Below are 26302 nucleotides of genomic sequence, written 5' to 3'. Positions count from 1 at the left end.
ACTCTGATTTTTCACAGGAAGTGAAAACAAAGTGCTGTATCAGAGCACAGAGGGGTTCAGGTGAAGGTTTACATTTGTTCTGGGAGAAAAAAAGCCCCGTGTTTCGTTTTCAGGAGCAAACACATGGATTATTCAGCATCTACATCTGTTTGTGTGTGTCTGAGGTACCCACAGCAACGTTTCCTGCCAGACCTGACATGTGTCAGCTTAACAGATGTCTGCACGTAGTCTCAGTCTCAATTAAATGTTCCTCCTTTTAATCAGTAAATGCACTCACCCCGTACGAGGCCGCGTTGTGGAGGGGAATAAGGCCACCTTTGTCCTGGGCATTGACGTCCGCCCCATGCTCAAGTAAATACTCTGCTACCTCCAGATTGTTGTAGCCAGCTGTGGAGCAAAGGATGCAGAGAAATGTAAATCCATCTGCCAATAAATCTGGTATCAAACAAAAGCAACCAATCCGCTTCAGAGCGTTTTTGAAACTTTGAAAACGTAAAAAATAAATAAATAACTAAATAATTTTTCCACTGCGACACACCATGGATGGATGGATGGATGGATAGATGTGAGTAAAGCCAAATAGAAATGTAAAAAACCAGGACATAAAAATGATCAAAGCACATACATTTCTAAATTAAAATGAAACCTGAAATGATATAAATAACAATTCAAAATATTAGTAAATATTAATTGTATACAAGTAGTAAAATGACTAAAACAGACATTAAAACAGATTATTAAAATATAGGCACAAAAGACATGACTAAAACTACAATTTAAAAGAAAACCGAAAATATATAAAAAGGTTTTTCCAAAGTTCACAGTTTCAGCCTATTTATTAATTGTTCCCAAAATCAAATTGCTCATCTTGGGTCATCATTTCAGTTCCTCTGCATAGGTCTACAGTGAAATTGTAATCTGTTCCCATTTTCAAAACTTAATTAAACCCAATTAATTAAACTCTCCTTAGCAAGTGTCACTGAAATCATACTCCTCTTTGTGACTGCAATTATATTTATTGCTCAGTGCAAAGTGCAAGCAAAAATATGTTTTTTTTTGTATAACTCCAGCTTAGCTAGAAGACACTCAATCTGGCAGTCAACCTTTGGCATTAAACAAGCTGTCACTGACCTTTTCCCAAAAAGACCACAGACCAGACACTACTATTTTCAGTTTTAACTGTCTTCTTGAGTTCCTTTCCCTCTCACTCTGGCTCCAGACATAAATGCCTACAGGACTAATTAGAGTCCTCATCATTACAGGCTGTAGCCCTCTAATAGTGCACAAACCCAGCTTTGAGAACCGCACTAATGAGAACACACTCTCTGTCTCACACGTCCACACTCCACCGCATGTGCAGCGCTCATCAAATGCTTCATCAGGTTCTCCTCTATAAACTACAAGCATTTTTAGCAGTTTCTCACTTCCTTCCCACAAATATGTTATCTGTCTGGCTGTACTGCTCTCTTTGCCTCTTATCTTTAATAAAGCAGATTTACCCTCATTAACACCAACAGCATTAGGATTATAGTCAATGAAAAAATATTAACGTTGTGGATACAATATCACACGTCATGAAGTGTCCGCAGCCATTTTCAATACATCAGAGATTGCAAAATGTGAGTGAAAACACTGCATTTTTGAACATGAGTGTTATTTCTCCACAAAATGGATTGATAAAAAACATAAAAAATACATAAATACATTTGATTGGTGGGCAGTAGGGCTGCTCTATGTGTCGTTTAAGCATCAATATCGCGATGTACGAATCCACGATAGTCACATCGCAGGACGTGCGATGTAGGCTGTCGCAGTTGATCCGTTATTCATTAACTGTACGGGCCAGCTGCTCCCCGGCGCTTGACGAATGTGATTCGCGGATTAATTGCACTTGCATGTGTTTTTAAGTCCTGTCAGTTTAACAGGGCAGAGAGAAAGAGAGCGCGAGAGAGAGAGAGAGAGAGAGAGAGAGAGAGAGAAAGAGAGCGGGAGAGAGAGCGAGAGAGAGAGAGAGAGAGAGAGAGAGAGAGAGAGAGAGAGAGAGAGACATACAGAGGGAGAGCCCCGTATGCTCACCGTCTTCGAACAACACGAGCAACCCTGTCTTGCTCTCTCTCCCTCACGCATATTAATCAATTGACACGATGGTGTCGATGTTTAAATAATTTAAAATGAGAATGTAAGTGTGCCCACCCCATTTTTGTTTGTAAGAAAAAAATTGTATTAACTTTTCATATCGTAATATATATCGCAGAAAAATAAAATATCGCAATGTCCTTTTTTCCCCAATATCGTGCAGCCGTAGTGGGCAGACACTTATGAATCAGGGGGCTTAACCTCAGTACACCCCAAGCAGCCTTATAAAGTTTCTAGGCAAATCATCAGGAGTGTAATGCATGAGATCCTGTAACGTCAGTCAGAACGAATGAATTCGTCTTACAATTCTCCCCACAGGGAAATGGCAGACGAGTGGCGTATTCTCCAAGCAGGGGTCACAACCACCACGTTAGTCACAGCCCATTGCTCTCCAGTGGACATAGGGAATGTGTGCTAGCTGGAGTAAAATCATGCGTCTATATCTCTGCCTGATGGTAAGGGTTGTCACCCTCCTGCTGCTGGCCTGGCCTAGCATGATAAGTGGACTGACCAGTACGCTCACTCCATCTGTTCAGTGACATCTGCTGATCTGTGTTGTTCAGCACGCAGTATGAGTCACTGATGGCATGGCATGATGATCCTGGAGCCGTACTTTAGCTGATTCACAATGGCTAATTTATGATAATGTTTTAAGTCTTGAGTGGTTTGGGTAGGTTGGGTTAAAAGAATTCCTTAATATGAAATTCGAATGATGTGACAATTAGAGATTGGACTGTAGAGAAATTGAAGTCTACATGCTAATACACACTATCCTCATAGTCACGCAATGCTGATGTTGTTAACATTAATAATTTGAAAATAAAGTATAACAATAACTTGCTAATATTTGCTATTCTCAAATATTATATTCTCACGAATACAAGAACACCCATGAATAAGATAGGGGAAGGCTCACATAAAGAGATTATTCTGAATAAGACTTTATCAGGGACATTCAGAGAATATTATTGTGCATGTAAATGTCGGTGATGGTACGAACAGGTGTGGAAATTTTAGGCAGATTTAATATTTGGCAAGGAACCCTTTGAATCCCCGCCTGAAAGCCAGGTTTACACAGAGCTCAGAAAGGGATGAGAGCTGAGATTTAATTCAACATGTCCCTCTTTCTTTCCTTCTGGGTCTCCTTGCCTCGCCTCTGGGGTGGGATGATATCTCACACACACCGCTTCAATGCTTTTGTAGAAACGCAATTCTCTGGTTGGCGCTACAGCTTGATGCTTCAATTTAAAAAGAGAGACGTGCTCTCGTTTCTATGTTGAAAGCGATGGCTTGGAAGGCCGCAGAATGATTTTTCATTACCTGCCAGGTGCAGCGGAGTCGAGTTGCGTCCCTGTGTGTCTCTACAGTTGATGTTCTCCAAGCAGCACAGTTTCTGGACCCGGGCCAGGCAGCCTTTTTTGGCGGCATCCAAAAGCGCAGCATCTCCTCTCAGCAAGTCCTGGATATCCGTGTCTCCCTCCTTCACCATGTCCAATGGCGTGTTTCCATCCCGATTCTTCTTGGTGGGGTCTGCTCCATGCTGAAAGAGATAAAGACATTGAGCACAGATCCACAGGGAAGCCCAAAGGCTGCCTTAGCACAGTTTCAAAACCTCATCTATGATCTTTCTGAACATTTCTGCATGAAATGATCATTACTCAATCATTCAATCCTCCCTTTTTTTTTTAGAGGATGAGAGATTTCACCAAACATAAATGCTTATATATATATATATATATATATATATATATATATATATATATATATATATATATATGTGTGTGTGTGTGTGTGTGCGTGTGTGTGTGTGTGTGTGTGTGTGTGCGTGCGTGCGTGTGTGTGTGTATATTTATAAATTTATATTTTATATCAAATTATATTTAAATTTGAATGTGACCAAATAAAGAAGTTTAAATTAGGAATGTTTACTTTTAAGAAAAGTCTTTTGATGAAGTTACATTTTTAGGCCACAAGTATTGAATTTAATAGTTGGGATCCATTAATATTTGAGTTCCCTGTACAGCAACAGATCAAAGAGAATTGATTTTAAATAGCCTGGAAATTTATTTTTCTCAACTGAATTTTTTCGAATCTGAATCGAATCAAATCTGAGACTTCAAATCAAATCCGAATAAGAATAAAATTGGATCAGGAAATCAATGGATCTGCTCTTACAGATTTAGATTCAGTGGATGAGAAAAGGACATTTCTTTACTGCGGTTTCTACCAAAGACTGCCTCAGCAGTTCCACTTCAAGAAACAGTGACATGTTTGTTTGAAGGCTACTGTGCATATTCTTTACAGCTCTGAAGCTGAACCTCTCAGTGACAGCAACCTGAGGTCCGATTAAAGCAGACGTTTAAAACCGACATCTGCTCAACAGCAATAAACCTGAAGCCCCTGCAGCAGTTCACACTGCATTTAAAAACTTTACAGAGTGATACAAACTATGAACAACTCCAGACTGTCAGACATCTATAGAAAAGGATATCTCTTGAATTAACAAGTATGTGGAGTGATGGTGGTCAGTGTGGAGCCAGCAGGAGTAGTGATGACAGTACCTTCAGAAGCAGTTTACAGATCTCGTATTTGCCCTTGGCTGCAGCCTCGTGCAGCGGAGTGAACTTCCACAGGTCAGCCACGTTGACGGACGCTCCGTGTCTGACCAGCAGCTCTGCCACTTCGTAATGGCCGTACGAGCAGGCGTTATGCAGCGGCACCAGACCTCTGCCAACAGACAGATTAGAGTTTATCTCCTGGTGCTGCTAAGTCATGAGCTGACTGTTAATGAAGTCCACTCCACAACGGAGGGAGAGTTTCTGATGAATATCAGCAAGAAGTCTCACCCTTTGTCTTTAGCGTGGACGTCAGCGCCGTGGTGCAGGAGATACTCAACCACAGCCACGCGGTTGTAGCCGGCGGCAAAGTGTAGCGGTGTGGAGTGACGGCCCTCCAGGTCTCGACAGTTCACATTCTGAGGGGAGCAAAGTTGCTGTACAAAACAAAATGATACATCATTAAACCGAATGACAGTTTTCTTAATGCGAATACGTAACTTTATTTTTTAAATGAGGGTTTAAATACATCCTAAAAATGATTTCATTTGATCTGCTTTTATAGGGTACCAGGCCAGAATTATGGCAAGCGTCAGTAGAGATTCTGATTAACTGCCTGACAAAAGTCTAATTGGTGCTCTGATCTAATTACTTAACGCATAATGAGGCTTTCAGATAATGAGGATCTGATCGCATCAAAAGGCATCCATCCATACAGATATTTTTATCATCTGAATGAAATATCTTCTAAATCATGATCTTCAGGCTTTTATCACCAGTCAAAAAATTTAAGGTTACGAAGCTTTTGATCTAAAGACTTGTGCATAAATGATTCAAACCACTTTTGCAGACTAACACAAATAGTATTTACATTAATAATTTATAACTGTAACCACATTAATTCTGATTAATAATAATTTAGCAATATAAATAATATATAAACTACATTTCAAAAAGATTTGTAATGTTTTTGAAAGGAGTCTCCTATGCTCACCAAGACTGCTATTAGATACAAAATACTGTAAAAATAAAAAATAAAAAGTAATATTGTGAAATATTACAATTTAAAATAGAGGTGTATTTTAACTGTTTTATATCTTAAAATGTAATTTAATCTTTAGTGTCACATGAACCTTCAGACATCATTCAAATGGAAAAGAACAGTATTTAATTTAAATAAAAATCTTTCGTAACATTTTAAACTGTGTTTACTGTGACTTTTTACCATTTTAATAAGCCATTCCTAAATAAAAGTATTCAGCATGTTTAATAAAAGTTCCTTCTCTCTCTCAAAAATAATAAAATAAAAATTACTGACCACAAATGTTTGAACGATAGTGTATAGTAAAAGTTAAAATAGTGTAGTTAAAAACAATAAGACCAAACTGTAATAGAAATCTATGTAGAAGGATACTGCGGTTTTTGTGCATGCTGGCTCAGCGTTTTTCTCTAACACACACACACACACACACTCGAAGGTTAGGTCTTCTTACATCTACCTTGTTCAAGGTCATGAGTATGAAACAAAACACATCTAAGAGCTGCGAGCTGCATCCCTGAAAAGTTTATTGTCTGGAATAAAGAAACTAAACTCATTTCAGGGTATTTTTGTTCCAGACAAAAGCCTATAAAAAAATGCAATATCCATAACAACAGATATATTTTCATCTCCATGTAACCTGGAGCTGCTTTGTAGCACTACACTATTGAAAACAGTTGTAAAGGTAATTACAAAGCATGTAAAATGAATTAAAGTTTCTTACAAAAAAAAATAAAAAAAATAATGAACAAACAGTTTCATGTTATATCTCAGCTTCACCAAATCACCACATATTTCTAAGGTTCCCTCACCTCGAAAACCATTTTTAACACTTGGTTGACTGTTGAACAACTATCCTGTCCTTTCTAACTGAAACCAAATGAAGACACCTCTCACCTTCACAGTGTCCAGGTCTCCTGCTTTGGCTGCTTCTAAGAGTCTATAATCCACATCTGAGTTCCTCACTGGAATGTTTTCTAACAGACACAAGCATAAATAAACGTGAATTTCCATAAGTATTAATGCATAAAACACAGAACTTCAAAGCCCAAATAAACAATCCCAAACCCCAGATTCAGTCTGTACCATTTAGGATCTGCTGTACAGCTTCATTGCCCATCTGTGCAGCAGTGAAGCCCTGCAGGGAGACGATGGCGGGGTCGGCTCCATAACTCAAAAGTAGCCTGCATGTCTGCAAGTGTCCAGCCAGAGCCGCCCGGTGTAATGCAGTCTGACCCAGCGTGTCAACAGCATTCATCTATAAACAAACACAAAAAAGGATGGAAAGAGAGTGAGCAGACTGGAATCTCCTCCTCCTCACTGATCAGTGAAGAGCATATCTAAACGCAGCCCACAGAGCAAGACTTGGCCTCTTTTCAAATGAACACAAATATGAATTAATCAGACAAGCCCCTGGGAAACTTCTACACTCCTTCAAAGGCGATCAACACTGTACAGTGTCTCAAACGTGTTACTTTTGAAAACTCAAAACTCTCAGCAAAATCATGCTTTATTGGAAGTGCGAAATTTATGTATTGTAGTTCTCCATATCAAACACAAAATGACTTTTGTTCACACTGCAACCAATTCTGATTTGTTTCTAAATAAATGTTTAAATAAATGGGATAATATTGCATGAAAATTCATTTTAACCTGTTAACTGTCACTCACGTTTTTGAAGATAGACATGAATGTGCATGATACAAACCTAAATTTTTATAATTCATGACTGAAAACATTTTTTTACATGATTTTGATGTACCATTTACATGGTAATGCAATGTCTGATTTTAAAATGGGTTTTGAAGGATGAATTTTGAGATTTTATGTTTTCAAGTGATATATAACTTCTGATGATTTCTAAAAAGTGATAGAGAAAAAGGCAACGAGGAAGTATTTTTTTTTAAACAAAGGTCAAAGCTCCTTTTGTAATGTAGATTTCTGAGGGTGCACTCTTGTCATAAATTCATCTATTACTTTTGCTACATAATGTTTAACAAAAAATATTGGTAAAATATATATTTGGGAGTCTTAGACCTTTCCAACGATATATAGTTTGTCAAGATTAGATTAGATTTGATTGTAATATAGTATAGTCAACGTAGGCGTTAAGAAAAAGCAAAAAGTTACAAATATTTTTCACATTTTACATAGCCTTGCATTTTGTCCTCTGCATGTTCACATCCTAAAATAAATATATATATATAGTATCAGTTTACACAAAAAATATTAAGCAGCATAACTGTTTCCAACATTTCAACATAGATAATAAGAATGAATCTTGAGCAGTAAATCAGCATATTAAAATTATTTCTCAAGGATCATGTGACACTGGAGACTGGATTAATGAAATCCAGCTTTGTATAACAGGAATAAATGACATTTTAAAATACATTAAAATAGAAAACAATTACGTATTTTCCGGACTATAAGACGCACTTTTTTCATAGTTTGGCTAGCCCTGCGACTTGCGACTTGTTTATCAAAATTAATTTGACATGAACCAAGAGAAAACATTACCATCTACAGCCGTGAGAGGGCGTTTATGTTGTTCATTTCTCCTGTAGTCTACATTGAAAACAGAGCGCCCTCTCGCGGATGTAGACGGTAATGTTTTCTCTTGGTTCTTGAGTCTAAATAAATGCGACTTATAGTCCAGTGCGACTTATATATGTTTTTTTTTCCGCGTCATGACGTATTTTTGGACTGATGCGACTTATAGTCCAAAAAATACGGTATATTAAATTGCAATAACATTTCAAAATCTTGAGCAAATAAATGCAGCCATGGTAAGCTTAAGAGACTTCTTTTAAAAAATCTTGCAAATGCTAGAGACTAGGGGTAACTGAGAAGCTGCGCAAATCCACGTTCATTTTCGGGGTTTATTTGAGCATCTTCTCAGTTAACAATGGCTCTGTGTAGTAACAGCTGCTCTATGTGAAAATCATGCACCTGATGGAATTTACCGCTGATTAGAGAACCGGCTTTACTGACGAGATGCACATTAACAATCGGCCGATCGTGATCGGAGCACCCCTACTACAGACCCCAAACTTTTGAACAGTAGCGTACAAAGCAGATGAAAAGTGAATTTCGGGCTGTCCAGTCCAACAAACTACTAAAGAGATTTCAGTCTTACAGTCTATACCAAAAACACATTTTCCTGCCTGTATAAACAAAGCTACACATATCAATCTAAATCTTGAGCTAATAAGCAGCTCCAACCATCAGCTGATTTCCTCAGTTACCGTGTTTGCTTTAGACAGCTTTATTCTTCATGCTTCCTGCTCTTCTTATTAACTCAATGCTTCCGCACTATCTGTCTACTGGTTCACACATGGTCTGCAAACACACGCTAGCTACAATAGCCTCTTGTCTTTGAACCTCCAGCCTGACTATTTATTCAGTCCATTAATGTCACTTAATGTCTGGCCGCTGCAGTTTGGCAATGAGCTGGGTCGCAACACCAGTTAACGATCGGATGCGTTTCAGAGGGGTTGCACTGGTTGCACTGCAACAGATGGATGCTGATGACTGAATGATGCAATTCGGGTTATGGAGGGTCAGCCTCCGTTTACTTATCATGCAGAAGAGCTGAGGAAGGAAGGTCAGCTTTGAAAATCAAGCTGCTCCAGGCAGAATTAAAGAGCCAAACAGCATCAATGAAGAGGAACTCTGGATAATAAAATCTTGCGTGAAAGTAGGACACAGAAGTTTGATGAACGGAGAGGCCCTGTAGCTAGATTTACAGGTTACAGGTGTATCGGCTCCCCTGGTCTCTCTGCTGAAGAATAGCTGATCAGCCTTGATGCTCTCAGCCAAGATGGTAGATGAATGCCTGATCAGTTAGTCAATGCTTATCTGATTTGGCTCTCTGAAAGAGCTCCATTGATTTGGGAGTCTTTTACCCCTCTCTGCTCTGGAGAGGTAATGACATGAATGACGTAGCTAGTAAACGTCCTCCGGTTTCTCTGACACAGTCCAACTGTGAGACCGAGGCAGCAGACTGTTTATCTATCCACTTTCACTAGAAAACTTTCACTAAACACTACCATTAAATTTCAGAAATATTTTTGTAAAGTAGTACAGAAAAAGAATCACAGAGTTTTAAATAGGACAGATTTAAAAAAGGACAGATACAAATAAATGCAGTAAAAAAAAAAAAAAAATCTGAAAACTGGATTGAAAACAGTTGTGTTACTTTATATTTTTGTGGAAACCATGATATATATATATATATATATATATATATATATATATATATATATATATATATATATATATACATACATATTTTTTTTATCATTCTTTTATAAATAGAAAGTTCAAAAGCACAGTATTTATTTGTAAAATAAATCATTTGTAACGTTATGAATGTATTTATGGTCACTTCTGTTCAATTTAACTCATCCTTGCTGAATAAAAAAAATTATCTTACGCAACACAAACTTTTAAACGGTAGCATATATTTAGAATACACTAAAATAGCAGTATCTATTTAAATAAGGTCATTTCAGACAGCAACAGAAAAACAAATAAGAATCAAAATTGTTTTAGGCAATGCAATACAAAAAGAGCTTAGAACTTATTTCATATATTTCATCTAGTAACTCTGCTGTCTGCATGATCTCTTCTAAACCAATAGTTTCGATTTAGTGTGAGGGATGTCAAATGTGCCATGTCTGTGTAAAAAAAAAATAATGTAGAAGGCATCTTTCCATTCAACACACAGAAGAACCATACTATTAGTCATGGGAAACAATAAATTGTGTAATTTATGTTTTCATTCTTGTACATATGGGGGAAAAAAAACATGAATCGCCTGCCAAGTTTGCTCTGATGTATTGAAATTGATGCATTTTTTTGATGCAGGTCCGTGGAAGAATGCAAATGTTCAGAATAAGTTCATGATTCCCAACTTTAGTGATCAGATTTCAAGTGAGAGACCAATCTGCTAAAGTATCTTTGTGAATGGAGTGATAAATGCTTGGCAGTTAATTGGGAAGATGTTAGCATATAAACACTTCCATAGTGATGATGAGCTCTTCCATCTCAAAGCCAATTATCTGAACCACTGATATGCAGACAAATTACTCTGACAAAAAAATTAATAAATAAAATAAAAGAAGTAGATTGCAATGGGTTCATTCTTCATTCTTCTCTTACAGCAGGAACTTGATGACTCGTATTGCACAGAACAGTAGATGTGACAGAAATGCTGCTCCACTGAACTGATTTTTCTCGGCTCAGGTGAGAACAGACCAAAAAAGATGCTGTGGTTCTGTAAAGAGGCCATACTCTACACTTGTAGTGTTTTGTTTTTTCCCCAGAAGACTACTTATGTCAGTGAATGGCTCTTGCCCCAAAACAATCATAATCTATTTTTAAATGCCAATTTCCTCCCTCTCTCTGACCTGAGTTGTTGTTATATGGCAAGAGAATATCTCCAAAAATATCTTCTTTCTTCCCACAAAAAAAAAAAAACAGCTTTCAGGTTTGTGGGTGTATGAGGGTGAATAAATGTTGAATATTTTTTGGAGAACTATCCCTTTAAGGCAGACTATACTGTGAGAGCCAGATGGTGATGTGAGGTGTCAGGTGTGTAAATGTGTGTGTGTGTGTGTGTGTGTCATGGCTCTGTAGGCACATGCAGGTATGTGGCATCTGCTGACGCAGGAGCAGCTGTGTACCTTCGCCCCGTGTTTCTGCAGAACCTCCATGATGTCGTTGTGCGCCCGTTCTGCTGCCACATGGAGAGCCGTCATGAAGCTGCACAGGGAAGAAGGACAAGATAACAGAGGAGATAATAAGTAAGCCAGACAGCCCTAAGCATCAATCTTAAGGGGATAAACATTTGACATTTGATAAAAACATGCCAGGCACATTCACTCACTCTTTGTTCTTCTCATTGACATTGGCTCCTTTCCGTAGCAGCAGTTCAGTGACCTGTTTTCGTTTTGGGTGAGGCGAGGCGACAGCACAGTGCTGAAACACAGGATAGAGGCCTGGTAAGTTCACAGTTCACCACAAATTCTGTCTTTTTGGTAACATGTTGGCACCATTTGGGTCACCATTAACTTTCTTTGCATAGAACATAGTAGTTTGAACATCCTGCTTAAAAATCTCTTATTGGGGTCTTAGGAAGAAAAAAAAAAACATAGGTTTGGAATGACTGGACTGTGTCTTTAACATCTGCACTTCAAACTGATATCTCAGCTGGTGAGCTTAGAAGCGAATCAGGAGGGGCTCACCAGTGCAGTCTCATGCGTCTGTGGGTGCTTAAAGTTGATGATCTCCAAAGCAAGGGTCTTCTTCACCTTGGTCATGTCTGCTTCCCGTGCCGCCTGAAGAAGAGAGTTGCCCTTAAACTCGTCTGCACCGGAGGAGAAAAGAACATTTCGATAGGTGATGCAAGACGCTCTGACAGAAGCCAGTGGTAGACATAATTCATCAAGACAAAGCATGATCAAAAGTTATTGAGGCTCCACAGCTACAATGCAATCTGGCTTTATGGCAGAAAGAATATGAGTTGGGATATCTAAAATGTATGACTGAATCGTTTGTCATCGTTATAACATTTGTTTGTTCTACTTTGCATCGTAAAATACTCGCAGCACAAGCTCAGACACAAATACCACATAAAGGAAAGTCTTTAAACAACAAATTGTGTATAGTTGCAGTCAAAACTGCATCACTCCACCCCACACTGGGAGAAGCCAGATGGAGAATTCACAGGCAAAATATATAACAACATCGCCTGCCAACCTCATCAGCAGACTGGAGCTCAGCCTCCACTGCGCTGGAATAATGCAGAATGAAAATATTGTGTTTAAAGGCATCTTTCTCTAAACCTTGATGTGTCTGTCTCAGTGCCAGTGAGAATGTAGCAGGAGCAATCACAGCCAAGTTGTGTTTAGCTCACTTATACTTGCAAGGTGAACGAGTTTTGAGAGGATGAGTTTTGTGGGCTTTGATTCCACTTATGCTGAGCAACAGTGAAAGATCCTGGTCTGATGTCTTTCATTTACTCTTAAGCCACAAGTCTTTTTTATAAAAGGGGGGCAGCTGTGGCCTTATGGTTAGAGAGTTGGACTTGTAACCCGAAATTCGCAGGGTCGAGTCTCAGTGCCGGGAGGATATATATTTAGAAGTGCTGGGCAGGATATATATTTAGTAGTGCTGGGCAATTATAAAAATTTTTAATCACGATGATCACACGATTAATCACACGATTGTCTGCAATTAAATACAATTAACTGCATTATGCACATATCTACCATATTGACCCGAATATAAGACAACCCTGATTATTAGACAGCCCCCTTTTTTCAGATGTACCTTTTGGAAAAAGGCTTTTTTGTTTTTTTGTTCTCACTGTAAAACACATTTTTTCTTAAATTATTTTCAAATTGCATATTTTTCCTATTTTAACTTTTGTCTTGAAAGTATGGTAAATACTGGTAAAATATACCAACAATAATCACATTTTAAAATATACACTTTTTGATATACCATAAAAATAACAGGTAGCCCATTTGAATTATATAACATTTAGTCCATCCATCTAGCCTATCAAAATATTATTAACAGTAGAAGTGAAATCTTATGTGGTCTTCAAATCTGGGTCCTGTCTTATGTTTAAAAAAGTTTGGTTACACCAGGCTAATGACAGTAATGATTCGTGCCGTGTAAGCATTTCCTTTATCTTTTGTTTTCACTTGCGATCTTTACAACACACATTACATTACGCATTTCATGGCACACTCGGTTTATGCGTTTTTGACAACACCTATTGTTGTGGGTGTATTATTAACATGTCAAAGTCTAGACCCTGAATATAAGACGGCCGCATTTTTTTCTGATGTATTTCTTATACCCGGGACAATACAGTAATAATGCAATCAAAAGTAGTATATTGTGAACTGCTTTATGAACAAAAGTGCAATAAAATTTGGTTTGCAAACACTTGAAACAAATAAAGTGTTTTTTATAGCAGCATAGTCCATTTACATAGTAGCAGTTAAAATACTTCTTGTAAATCTTAACTTATAACATGAATGTAATTAAATTAAATATAAAAACAAGCTATTGTGGGTAAAACAAACCCATGATTTGTCTGTATGTGTATTCAGAGCTGGTGAGCAATGGACATTCATAATAATAAAAAAAACTGAGTAAACACGAGATAAAATAATTATCAGCGTTAATCAATTAATGCGTTCACGCGATAATACCTTACCTTGCCCAGCCCTAATATTTAGTAACAGCCTTTAGCAATATAAATATATTTCGATAGATTAATTTCAGTACTTTAACAATCTTAATTCGAGTTAGTTGCTGTGGCAATATTTCTAATTTGGCTTTTGGAGTATTTGATCTAATATTTATATTTGATCTTAACTATATTTCATTAACAATAAAAAAAAAAGAATTTTAGTTAATAACTACACTGTTTACTTTGCTTGCATAATGTTTTTTTATAATTATGAAATTGATACTTTCATTAAGTAGGGACACATTTAATTAATCAAGACATGTATAATCTTTCAAAAGATAACTAATTGCAGTATCCACAATTTAAGCAAAAAATATATATATTTTCAGCTGTGATAAGAAATGATTATATTAAAATGATTTCTGAAGGATCATGTGACACTTGATGTGACAGTGGAGTAATGACTGCTGAAAATTCAATAAACTAAAATAAAATAAAAAATTCAAAAAATACAATTTTAAAATCTATTAAATTGAAAACAGTTCTTTTAAATGTTAATATTATTGCACAGCATTACTGGTTTTGACTGGTTCTACCTGATTTTTGAGGACAAATACAGGATAAATACAGATTATAGTGTTGGCAAATATAAGAATATTCTTTCAAAAATATTTTAAATCTAACTGACCCCAAACTTTTGACCAGAAGTCTAATTAAAGATGGGAAGAAGGTAAACTCACATGTGAGCCTCTCTTTGAGTTCTGGTGTCGGGGCCATGTCCACCGCGCTCTTCCCGTGGCAGTTGACCAGCGTGGGATCGGCTCCGTGACTCAGCAGAAGGGAACACACCTCCACACGATTCTTGGAGGCGGCCTCATGCAAAGGGGTGAACTGCCAGAGGTCCATGGCATTAACACACGCCCCATGCTACAGAAAAACATTCAGGGGTGAGATCACACGGAAAGGACTCTGATGGGCAAGATTCATTTTCAGATACACTGAGAACATTATGCAGTTCCACTTGAGCAGTTAGAGCGGTTTTAGCATAGATTATGAATTTCTATCTGTTAGGGAGTCTGCCATGCCCCAGATCAGAGTTAATAGTACTGAGGGGAAAAGGATATTGAACACATTTTTAGAAAATGACTGACACATAAACTTACACTCAGAGGCAGGGGGTAAACAGTACCCCTAAAAATGATTTTCTTAATGCTTTCAAATTTGATACACAAGATGTATGAACCAATTTGACTGCTTTTTTAGAGCTTGACAGCCCTGGTCACCATCCACTTTAACGATGGAAAATTATTTTCTTCGTTTAAGCTGCAAGTTGCAACGTCAGGTGTTCACAATGGATCTGTGATAACAGGAGGATTCTTAACTGTCTTGCTGGCACTGCACAGCACATTTAATCAAATATAATAATCTTCAGGAGATCTGGGGAGCTACTGCTTCTTTTTTATTTTTATTTTTTTTGGGGGGTGGGGGGTTGTGGTTAGATTCCCCGGGAACACATGACAGGTAAAAATGGATAGCCTGAATGCTCTTTAAGTCGCTTTGGATAAAAGCGTCTGCTAAATGCATACATTTTAATTTAATGATATTGTCAGTAGTTCTCCTGAGGATAAGAATACTCTACTGTGTATCAAATGCCAAACATAGTTGTAGAGACAGATTGGCCACTCCGCAGGGCTCTGTTGATACAGTGAGCATGGGAGAGCACACCGTGAACACAGTGTTCCACATAACAGCTTTGTAAGTAAAGGAAGCTGGGCTTAAAGCCCATACACTATGGAACTGCAGGATCAAGGGAGAGCTTGTGTCTGCACTAAGACAGAATTCAATCTGACAAGATATGCAGAATGAAACTGTATATGCAGAAATGTAGGACGTACATTTAATTAGTCACTTTCTTATTGGGCTCTGAGATAAAGTAACCCAAGCAGACAATAGACAGTGAATGTCATTGGTGAGCTTTTTTATTAATAACTCAAACTACAAATCAGTACAGCTTTAGCGTCATCTGTTAGTAGTTCCACTAGGAAGAAAATGAAGTGCGTCTGGAAGTTTAGTGCGGAGCTAAGAGATAGTTCTCCACAAAGTTTATTTCTTCTTTGTGTGCACAGCTAAAATTAATTTTAAATGTTTCCATCTTGTTTCCATATCGTTGCTGCTGGGTGAAGTTAGTCACCAACTGAAGATATTAACAACAATAATGTATGCTTGTGTACCATGATCGCAATGGTACTAAATTACAGCTATGTGTTCGAATCCCGCTCAGAGCAAGGAGGTGTATATAATGCTGATTTTTGTAATTATATAGTTAATCCCAGAAATATTTCAATGCCTTGTAACTGCTTAGTATGACTGTAAATGTTTATTGTTATTATAATTATTTTGTGTACTGTTATTTACAATTCTTGCATGTATACTTTTTAAAACCACATATATGCTTGCATCTACAGTGGAGAATAAATGTGAAAAAAGACAGAAACCAAAGTCACTGGGACCAAATGACTAGCAACTGGTTAGGATAGAACTTAGATTAAAATGTTGCTTTATTACATTGTGCCTGGTTAAGACAAGCTGTTTAACTGGAAACAGTTTTGTTTGTCTTCCACACACTATAACATACATGCATAACCATTCAGGTTTTGTCCTTACCTTTAGCAGTAGCTCTGTAACCTCATAGTGTCCATATGAGCAGGCGTTGTGTAGAGGAACAAGACCACTGGGGGGAAAACCAAACATAAATAAAACAATCACTTATGCCTAAAATATGATTTTCCTTCAAGTATTATATGGACAAAGGAAGGCTAATGAACAAAAGCTTTTACCAGAGTGAATTTTTTTTTTTAAATAGCTCATAGAGACCATATTTATTTCAATGTAGAAAACAAAACAAAAAAACAAACAGGAAAGCAAGCAGACCTACCCTTTATCTTTAGCATGAACATCAGCGCCATGTTGCAGTAACAGCTGAACTATTCTGACTCGGTTGTATCCGGCTGCCAGGTGCAATGGAGTAGACTGCAAGAAAGAAAAGAGGAAACACAGTTATGACAAAACTAAGATATACACTATTGCTCAAAGGTTTGGGTCAGTAAGATTTTTATTTGTTACTTTTATAAAAGGAATTAATTACATTTACTGAAAGCAATTATTTTATATAGTAATAATATTTCACAATATTACTGTTTTATTATAAATATGGTCAAATAAATGCAGGCCTAGTGACCATAAATCAATTTTATAATTTTATTAAGAACATAAAAAAAAATCTTACTGATCTCAAACTTTTGAATGTTTATATAAACCGAAAACGCCACAACAAAGCACCCCTCTGTAAAACAGTGCCAATAACCACATTTTTCTTCTTTAGAAATAATAAGGACATTTTTTTTTTCTGAAATTGGGCTGCCTAGGGACCAAGGGAGGTCTTGGTTTGTGAGTAAAAATTCATACTGGGTTTCATCTCCTCTAGAAAGATCAAGGCTCATGACTGAACTTTGCCTTAAAGAAGTCACACTTCATTGCAGCTCTGTGGCTTGTAAACCTGCCTGACAATCCAACCATTTGGAAGTCTTACCGTTTTACTGAGAATGATCCTGAGTTTAAGAGTTGATATACATAATAATTAATGTATTCAACATCATATATCTATGTACCGTAGCACACAGTGGGGTATAACAACAGCTCCCTCAGCACAGCGTAATCATTGTAAAAACTCATATCACCTGTATTGTAATGACTGTTTGAGGATCGTATTTGTTACAAGAGCTAATTAAAGACAGCGACTGATATTTGTTTCAAGCCAACAAAAATGAACGAGAAGAGAATTTAATAAAATAAAATTAAAAGGAAGTCTGATGGCACAAATATTAAGCAGTTCAAATAAGCAGCTAATCAAATACTTAACTTACAGACATCAAGTAATTCATGCATTCTGCATTCAATAACAAAACACCAACAAAAAGAAAATCGACAAGTCAATCGAAAACAATCAAACAAAATGAGAATCGAAAATCAAATTCCCTTAAAATTCTCCAATGAAATGCGACAAGGCACATGGTCAAAACCATCGCAGCAATGTATTGATGTGTAAAAAGTGCAATGCGCAAACTCCATGCGTTCCCGCACAGTCTCTTGCGTTAAGCACAAATCATTCACCATACAGCTGAAAATAAAAAAAAAAACAATGAAAAATCATTCTAAATGAAACTGGAAAACTAAATTGTGTGCTTCAATTGCAAAATAATGATAACAATATGCACTGACGAGCTTTCCTAGGCATGCACATCAGGGTGTTGGAGGTTGTAAAAGACAAGAAACAAACGAGTGAAAGTGTGAGCGGCGGGGTGGAAAGCTGAAGTGGTAGAGGAGGTATTTTTAAGATGACTTATCAAGCAGGTGGTACACTACACATCCTCTTTACGGCAGAGTTTTCACACCAGGTTTTACCCTCTTAATACCATCACCCCAATCCACTGCATTCACAAAGCTGCAGTGTGTGAACAAAGAACCAAAATGTGCATACTGTGACAAAGAAAAAAAAAAAACAATGTAAAAAATGTAAAGAAAAAAATAAACCGAAATTAAAATCAGTGCAATCAAGCTCAGAAAAAAAAAAACAAACACACAAACAAAAAAACTTACCAGCATTTTTTGCGATGTCAACTGATAGACAATGTCGGCAGAATGAGGAGTAAAACAAAAGAGAACAAAAACAAAAACAAATAGTGACAAAATGATAGCAATATGTAATTCTGACACACCCTGCAACAACTCCTTGTCTTTTGTCCTGTACCTTTACCTGGGTCATTGGTACCATCTCAGTGTTCAAAGTGAAGCACCACAACGGCAGCACCGCATTGTGACGGAGACTGAAATTACATGATTTCAACACAAAGAAGATAGGCGACCAGAGCAAGCAGTCCATCATTCTTTTAACTCTCCAGGGAGTTTGGACTGACTTGACAGAAGAGTTGATACTGATTTAGTGGCACTAAACCAAAACTCATTTCAGACAGCTGTGACGAGAAATCGCACCTGTGCTGCTGGTTTACATGATTCATCCAGTGGAAGAAAACTGGTGTGTTGATGTGTGTTTAAATTGTCTAATGAATTTGTATTATCAGTACAAAAAAAAAAAAAGGCTTTGTTCACTGGAACAAACCAGCAGAGATAAAAGGCAATTTTTCTTCACTGAAAAATTTGAATATAAATAAAACGTTTTGTCTCCAACTTTGTTAATATGAATGGTTGCTGGTGATGACCATTAAATATGCAATGCTTACCATCTGTTAACCAAAGTAACACTTCTGTAAACTAAACCATGATAAGCTGCAATGAAAAAGTGTATTTCCCTAATAACATACATTTAAATAATGATAAACATGAACACTCCAACCATAAAGTCTCCTTTAAATGGGGATTACTTGCTGAATCAAATCTGAACAAAAACAGTTCGTAATCAACAAAATATTACATTCTCAATCTTGTTTGGAACCACAGATCTATTACAGTATCAAGGTCATCTTCAGACTAAAATGAATTAATCTGACATCATATCAACATTTTAACTACTTCCCAAAGAGCACTACATTTAACAGTACTAGTAAATTCAAGATAACCCAGAACTGACCCTTGGGGAACACCTAGTTATTTTACCTTGTGGGAAATATTCATTTGAGAATTTTCTAAGCAACCGTAATCGTATGTAACATATCAGGAGGCTGGATCACCACTTTCGCCCCCCGCATACCCCCCACAATCTGTCAGTCTTACCCAAAGAATATTGGAAAGACACACACATACATACATACATACATACATACATACATACATACATACATATATATATATATATATATATATATATATATATATACACATACACACATATACATATATATATATATATATATAAGACAAAATATAATGGCAGCTTAACCGTAGGCTATTAAATCTGCTTCTTGCACAGATCTTCAATCAATTTCTTTATGAGCCCGACACACCAGCAGAATTGCCGTCACACTCGATAGCTGTTCCTATTGAATCATTTAAGATGAATGTGTTGCCTAAAGATGTACAGCTGGAAATATTACACCCTACATACTCCAGATCGCAACATCCTGACACTGTTTAAAATGGGTGGAATGCTAAAATGAGTTTAGCTTTGTTTTAGGGGAATAGAATTCACAAATAATGAAACTCAGAGTACACTCAGTACATTTGGCTCTGTCACATAAAATCTTTCTGTTCCTGGCAGAAACAGCAGACAGGTGAACTAGAGTGAAGATCTGTGCCGATTCAGATGGCTTCTAACAGAAAGCAACAGTAAAGCTATGCAGCAGGGTTGACCTTTTGCCAAAAGGCCCTAAAGCGTGAGAGTGAGATCGGCAGTTCAGGTCACTCAAATGGGTTGTTCTGCCCATTCAAGCATGGGCTGCCAATAAGACAAATCATTGCACACTGAAGTCTTGTCTGCAACAACACTGAGCTACTTTTTTTTTTTTTTTTAAGATTAAAAAAATATATAAAACTACTTTGTCATATTCCATTTACATATACAGAGACAAGTCTATGAAATATACTTTATCATTACACACTTAATGATAAAATAACACTTAAATAACACACTTCATGACGGTTTCTGATGAGTAAAGGAACAGTGTGAACTTTTGAGTAAATACAAGCAAAAAAATAAAATAATATATCTTCTATGCTTCACACAGATGGAATCTGTGCTGCTGGTCCGGTCTTAATCAATATAAGAAAAAAAGACCAAAGTAAATAAAATCCTATTTAAAGGACTAAATAACCTTGAAGGTTTTGAATGACTAATGCAGGACTCAACATACAGCCTAATAAATGAACAAACTTTGAAATTTCGATTTTGAAATAAAAAAGGTTTACACAAAAATGTATTTATACAATATAAACCATTTTTAACACTATTTATAATAAGGAATGTTTCTTTGGCACCAAATCAGCATAGAATGATTTCTAAAGGATCATGTGAAAGATGAAAACTCAGCTTTGTTATCACAGTAATAGATTACATTTTAAAATATATTACAATAAAAAAAAAAAACAGTTATTTAAAATTGTGATACAGTTTTTACTGTATTTTTACTCAAATAAATGCAGCCTTAGTAAGAGACTTTAATCTCAGTCGACATCACGCATCCTGAAATATAATTTAGGAATATTCATTTTACACAATTTTTAGTGCCAAGGAAACAACTAAAGCTCCTTGTTTTTCCTCAGAGTAGAAATCTCCTTTTGTCCATGTCTTTCCCTTGTCTTGCCATGGAGGAATGGTGACCTGTAACCATGCCAACAGTGAGTCCTTCTCCACAGCTGTTACCATGACTGCGATACAGGCTACAACTAGCGTGAAATCTGCGCAGCAGAGCATTTGAAAACAATGTGTTGCTTGGCTAAGTAACCCTTTAGTGCACCTCAGTTGCAGATTTACACATGAGAGTGTACAGAAGAGGGTCTCTTTCGTCCCTGTGCAATAAAAGCAAACACCTGGTCCAGAAAGGCGTCATACTAGCTGCAAACAAACAGCAGGAAGGGGCTACTGAGCACACTAATGCCAGTTATATGCTGAGTGGATCAATAAGACACTACCCCCTCTACCAGGCCTGCATAACGGGGAAAAATACAGCTCGCCGACACCTATAAGGGCTTCTATTGGGCTCTTTAATAAAGGAGCTCAAATCCTAAAGGGAGACAATGCCTGGTTCCTCCGTCCTAATCACAACACTAACCCCCCATTAAAGACAGTCCCAGTAGAACGCAGAAGCCATTAATGCTAGCATGTCTGATGGGATGCTATTTCAAATCAAGTGCCATCAAGGGCTCAAGTTTTCCCAGGAGTCTATTACTGGAAAGCAGAGACAAATAGTCATGTGTGATAATTAACTGCGATGAAGTCTGTGTGTACGAGAGAGAGAAAAAAATCTAATAAAGGCAGATGGGAAACACTACAAGCATTTCACATTCGTTTTTTCAATCCACCTACGTTTCTATGGGGGCGCATAATTTTGCAATGAGGGCCAAGAACAGACGCTTGGATAGACAAAATATTTGTTTATCTTCAGAAATATGGAACTGAAACCAAAAAAAGCTGCTACTGATTTAACATTCTCACAGGCAACCACTGTACAGATTTCACGCTGCTTGTTTTATCTCAGCCTGCGCAGAGAGGCTGCCTCAACTTGATACCTTATCAAAGATGGCAACAGACACATTCTGCTCGGTTCGTTTTTTAGTCTAACGGGGGGAAAAACAAAATAGCACTTCAGGTGACAGCAAGCTTCACCTGAAAAAAAAAAATGAAGACAACACTATCAAGACATTTTTGCATACACTACATAATAGCTTATGAATAATGTACATATAATAGTTATTATTATGTATACTTCCTTGTCTGAGATCAGTAAGATTTTTTTTCAGCAAGGGCACAATAAATTGATCAAAAGTGACAGTAAAGACATTTATAATGTTGCAATAAAATTCAATTTCAAATAAATGCACTTTACTGTATTACTGGGTTTCAATTTAATTTAATTACTAATTCCACGTGTTGCTCATTGTTTTTTTGAATCTCCAACCAACCACAAAGCTAGAGAGCTGTCTTGAGGAACCCTGGATCCAGAGCGCAGAGAATTGGTCGAAAGTAAATCTGTCTGTGCTTATTCCTTCGCAAGCCTCTTCCCACAGCACTCTCCTCCAGTACACATAATCTTTAAGCTAAAGCATGCAATATGTTAAAGCAAATGTTATATAAACAGCTATGTTTCACAATCACACCCAGAGTAATGATAAGGCATTCAATGGAATAATGACTTCCAATGTGCTGACTTGGAAGCTACTTACTGTGCTGTTTAGGGTTGGGGTCCGAGAACCGGTTCTGTTTTTTTAAAAGCCATTTCCGGTAAAGGATGTCACAAACCAAATAACAGAAACTGTGCTGCCTCTTTAATTACTGAGCACATTGTTTCAAATGACGCACACTCCACAAACGCACCGCACCGTGTCGCGTCTTAAACTGCCAAACACATTGTGCCATTGATAACTGTGCACGTCATTTTGTCTGACTGTACATGTACCGCCAGCATGCAGCACCTGCCGCCACTAAATTACATTATATTTGTTCCATATTGTCATTAATATATGTACTGACTTCAACTTGGACCACTAAATAAATAGATTGCTATTGTTATGTAAGCATGAGTGTTACATTATTTAGTGTACAGGTCATTTCAAGAGTGATAAAGTGATAGAAATTATTTATTTTCATGCGTTTAAATGTTTAAAAATGTGGAAACCACTCAGTTCATCATAACATCTCCTCACTGCATTATTTTTTGTAAAATAAGGGCTTTATGGAGTGTGTATATACATTTTAGATTTCATTCATTTAGGTAAATGAACGTGTCTTAGCCCTCAAGGGACCAGCTTATTCCTGCTTGAAAAGCAAAATGTAATTGATAGTGTAAAAAACATCAACTTTGAAGCACATGCTGATTGATGGACTAACATTACTCAACATAGCTTACTACCTTCCAGCAACACTACATTCAGTGGAGATAAAATAGTAAAAAAAAAAAGAAAAAACATTAATAATTCATTTAAATGGGACAAAAATTGGAACTGAAAAATGATACCCAACCTTACTTATGAAGATCCGTATACTGTAAAATATGTTGAATTTTGACATTGCCAACCTTTAAATTAAGTTGACATTAAGTAATAAACAACATTGAGCATTTGAGTTGTTGAATAGTGCATTTATTTGTATCAATATTTTTTAAATAGTTGTTTAATGATTTTAATGGAACCGGAACTGGAACCATTAGGCGAAACCAGAAAATTTCGAACGATTCCCAACCCTAGTGCTGTTTAGCATAAAAGACATCTGGTTATAAAATATGGCTTGTTAATGCCAACAAAAGAATTCTGTCATCATTTACCAACCTCAATGCAAACCTTTACGACTTCCTTTTTTTCTGTGAAACATATAATAAAATATTTTGAAGAACTTAAGTTAGTGGTGTCCAAAATAACTCTGGTTTCTAATGACTTTCCACAAAAAAAAAAAAAAAAAAAATGTTGTTGCAAAGAAAAAAAAGTCAGGTTTAAAACAAATTTTTTTTTTCGTGTGAACCATCGATTTATTCCCAGTTACCAATTCCTCTAAAAGAAAATGCTGTGGAATTGTATGGGTCATCTGTGGAAAGAAAATCAGATAAATACAAAATAACAGCACATCTAAGGAAAGAAACAAGCTTACTGCACAAGTTTAGTCTCATGGTTAAAAGTTCAGACGGGTTAAGTGGAACTGACTAGTGTATATTTAACATACAACAGAGCCCAGCTCAAAACTAATTTGAGTAAAAAGCAGCAGCAAGAAAGAGTAAAAACGTGGAAAGTAAATGAAAAAGTCAATTGTTCACCATGGAACAACTGTGACATGATTGATGGGATCTGCGGTAGGCGTACGGTAAGTGATTGTTTTTCCCTTAGCCCCTGTAGAAGGCATCTTGATAATGTGCTCCAGTGTGCTGTGTTAATAACGTCCTGCACTTCAGAGAGCACCATCATTTTCAAACCCGGGCCGTGAAAAATCTCACACTCTGGAGTATGCTTCCTATTCTGTCTCACACGCATGGCTTTCAATCAGTGTTCAGAGACATTCTCTAAAGCTAGCATGGCACTGATAAATTCTTTTCCACTTCAAGAAAAACAGTGAGGGCAAGTCATTCATCTCTGTTTTGATTTTACGCAGATTTCTCAGAGGTCAGAGGAGACCACAAGCAAGTTAAAGAACGCAAGCAGGTCATGAAGCTAATCAAGACCATTTTTCCAACTGACATTACATATATACTAGAGGTGTGGTGTGGAACCGAGCACAAATGGCCATAAAGCTCAGCTTGAGAGTCTGGATTTCTAAGCCACTTTGGCTTGTGGTTTTTATGAACACAAAGCAAGGCATGAACAGCTAACTAGTGATTTAAGCAAATGTATAAAGTGTGAGAACATGAACTCTACTAAATATCCTGCCTACTATCAGAGTCCATGTAGCTTCTTCACTTGATAGTTTGCTTAAAGGGATAGTTCACCCAAAAATTTAAGTCATGTCATCATTTAAATTAATTTTAATGTATTGAAAATCCATTGAGGGCTAGGGTTAGGTGTAGGGTTGGTGTAGGGCAAAAGAATATACCGTTTGTACAGTATAAAAACCATTATGCCTATTGGATGTCCTTACTTTTCACAAAAACAAACGTGTGTGGGTGTGTGTGTTTTGCACCCTGTTGACTTTGTATGAACAAAAACTTTTAAAAAGTACTTAAAAAATGTGGTGTTTCCTTTATGGTTGAAGTATCCCTTTAAATCAACCTAAATTTGGCAAATATGGTATGTCATATTATATATTTGGGTATTTCTGCACAATATAACAACGGTCAGCAATTCACTTCTTGATTGCATTCACATTAAACAGAAGCTTAAGTGGTTTACACTGAATTCCAGATGCCCCTCATTTCAGAACAAAGATGAATTCTAGGGAGAATTACAAAATACTTCACAGAATTTCAAACCTGCCTTCACTCTTCCTAAATTACATCTTTGTAGTACTTGAAATAAAGGGGTTTGGAAAATCAGTGAGAGCTACTTTTGTTTGTGGCTAATGTGAACGCAAATCACAGCTACAAATACATAGCTTTTAGAGGTACTCACGTTGACTACGAAAACATACTGCTAAACAACAACATGTGAAAGCAGTCCAGCAAGAGGGACAATCAGATTCAGATTTCTTGAGCAAACGTATCAAGTGTGAAAGCTACATTTAACGTACTAATAGTATTTGGGAAATTCAGGGCCACCTCTTGGAATTTGCCCTTAATCAATTTGAACAAATTGGAGCAAAAATTCAGTTCAAATTGTGCCACGGGGTTGTGATTTTTCAATTTTATTTGAGAAGTCATTCAGCTGTGCGTGAATGTTCTCACATTTTGATGAAGAGCCTGTCCACTCATAGTGCCCTTGCCATGACAAAGTGCCTCCGCAAAAAGGGCATTTTCAGCAAAGATGGAGCTCAGCTTTTAGTCCGGTCATAAACGTATAATGATGCGCAGTGTCTCTGCCTTCACTGACAACCTCTTCTCCAGACAGGAGACTAATGACTCTGCTTTTTCTATCGTTTAGACAGCTACAACTATGGCAGAGCACTCCTTCCTTTCACACATCGACACACCCTCTCTGTCTCCCCAGGCCAAACTACTGTCGCACTATGTCACTTAACCCTCTTCACAGCCCAGTAAATGAGCTCTTTCAAGG

The 26302-nt window shown here is 37.1% G+C and overlaps 1 protein-coding gene across 4 annotated transcripts in view; it reads right to left on the bottom strand.

Annotated features, from left to right (window-relative positions):
• The window catches only part of LOC113064215 (tankyrase-1-like), an 82130-nt gene that overhangs the window by 12797 nt on the left and 43031 nt on the right, over window positions 1–26302 (bottom strand). For 2 of the 4 annotated variants that reach the window (XM_026234855.1, XM_026234857.1), the window contains 13 exons: window positions 18602–18622; window positions 16881–16975; window positions 16610–16676; window positions 14686–14872; window positions 11982–12103; window positions 11624–11715; window positions 11421–11499; window positions 6817–6988; window positions 6628–6707; window positions 4983–5128; window positions 4698–4863; window positions 3457–3676; window positions 278–387 (listed from right to left, as the gene is read on the bottom strand). In XM_026234855.1, coding sequence (XP_026090640.1) covers window positions 278–387; window positions 3457–3676; window positions 4698–4863; window positions 4983–5128; window positions 6628–6707; window positions 6817–6988; window positions 11421–11499; window positions 11624–11715; window positions 11982–12103; window positions 14686–14872; window positions 16610–16676; window positions 16881–16975; window positions 18602–18622 — 1557 coding nt within the window. The remainder of the gene's footprint in view (window positions 1–277; window positions 388–3456; window positions 3677–4697; window positions 4864–4982; window positions 5129–6627; window positions 6708–6816; window positions 6989–11420; window positions 11500–11623; window positions 11716–11981; window positions 12104–14685; window positions 14873–16609; window positions 16677–16880; window positions 16976–18601; window positions 18623–26302) is intronic. The other 2 variants (XM_026234856.1, XM_026234859.1) reach the window with 1 other exon arrangement.

This window comes from Carassius auratus, chromosome 46 (genome assembly GCF_003368295.1).
Source record: "Carassius auratus strain Wakin chromosome 46, ASM336829v1, whole genome shotgun sequence".
NCBI lineage: Eukaryota > Metazoa > Chordata > Actinopteri > Cypriniformes > Cyprinidae > Carassius > Carassius auratus.
The sequence above is the reverse complement of the archived record's forward strand: the minus strand, read 5'-3'. Positions and strand labels throughout refer to the sequence as shown.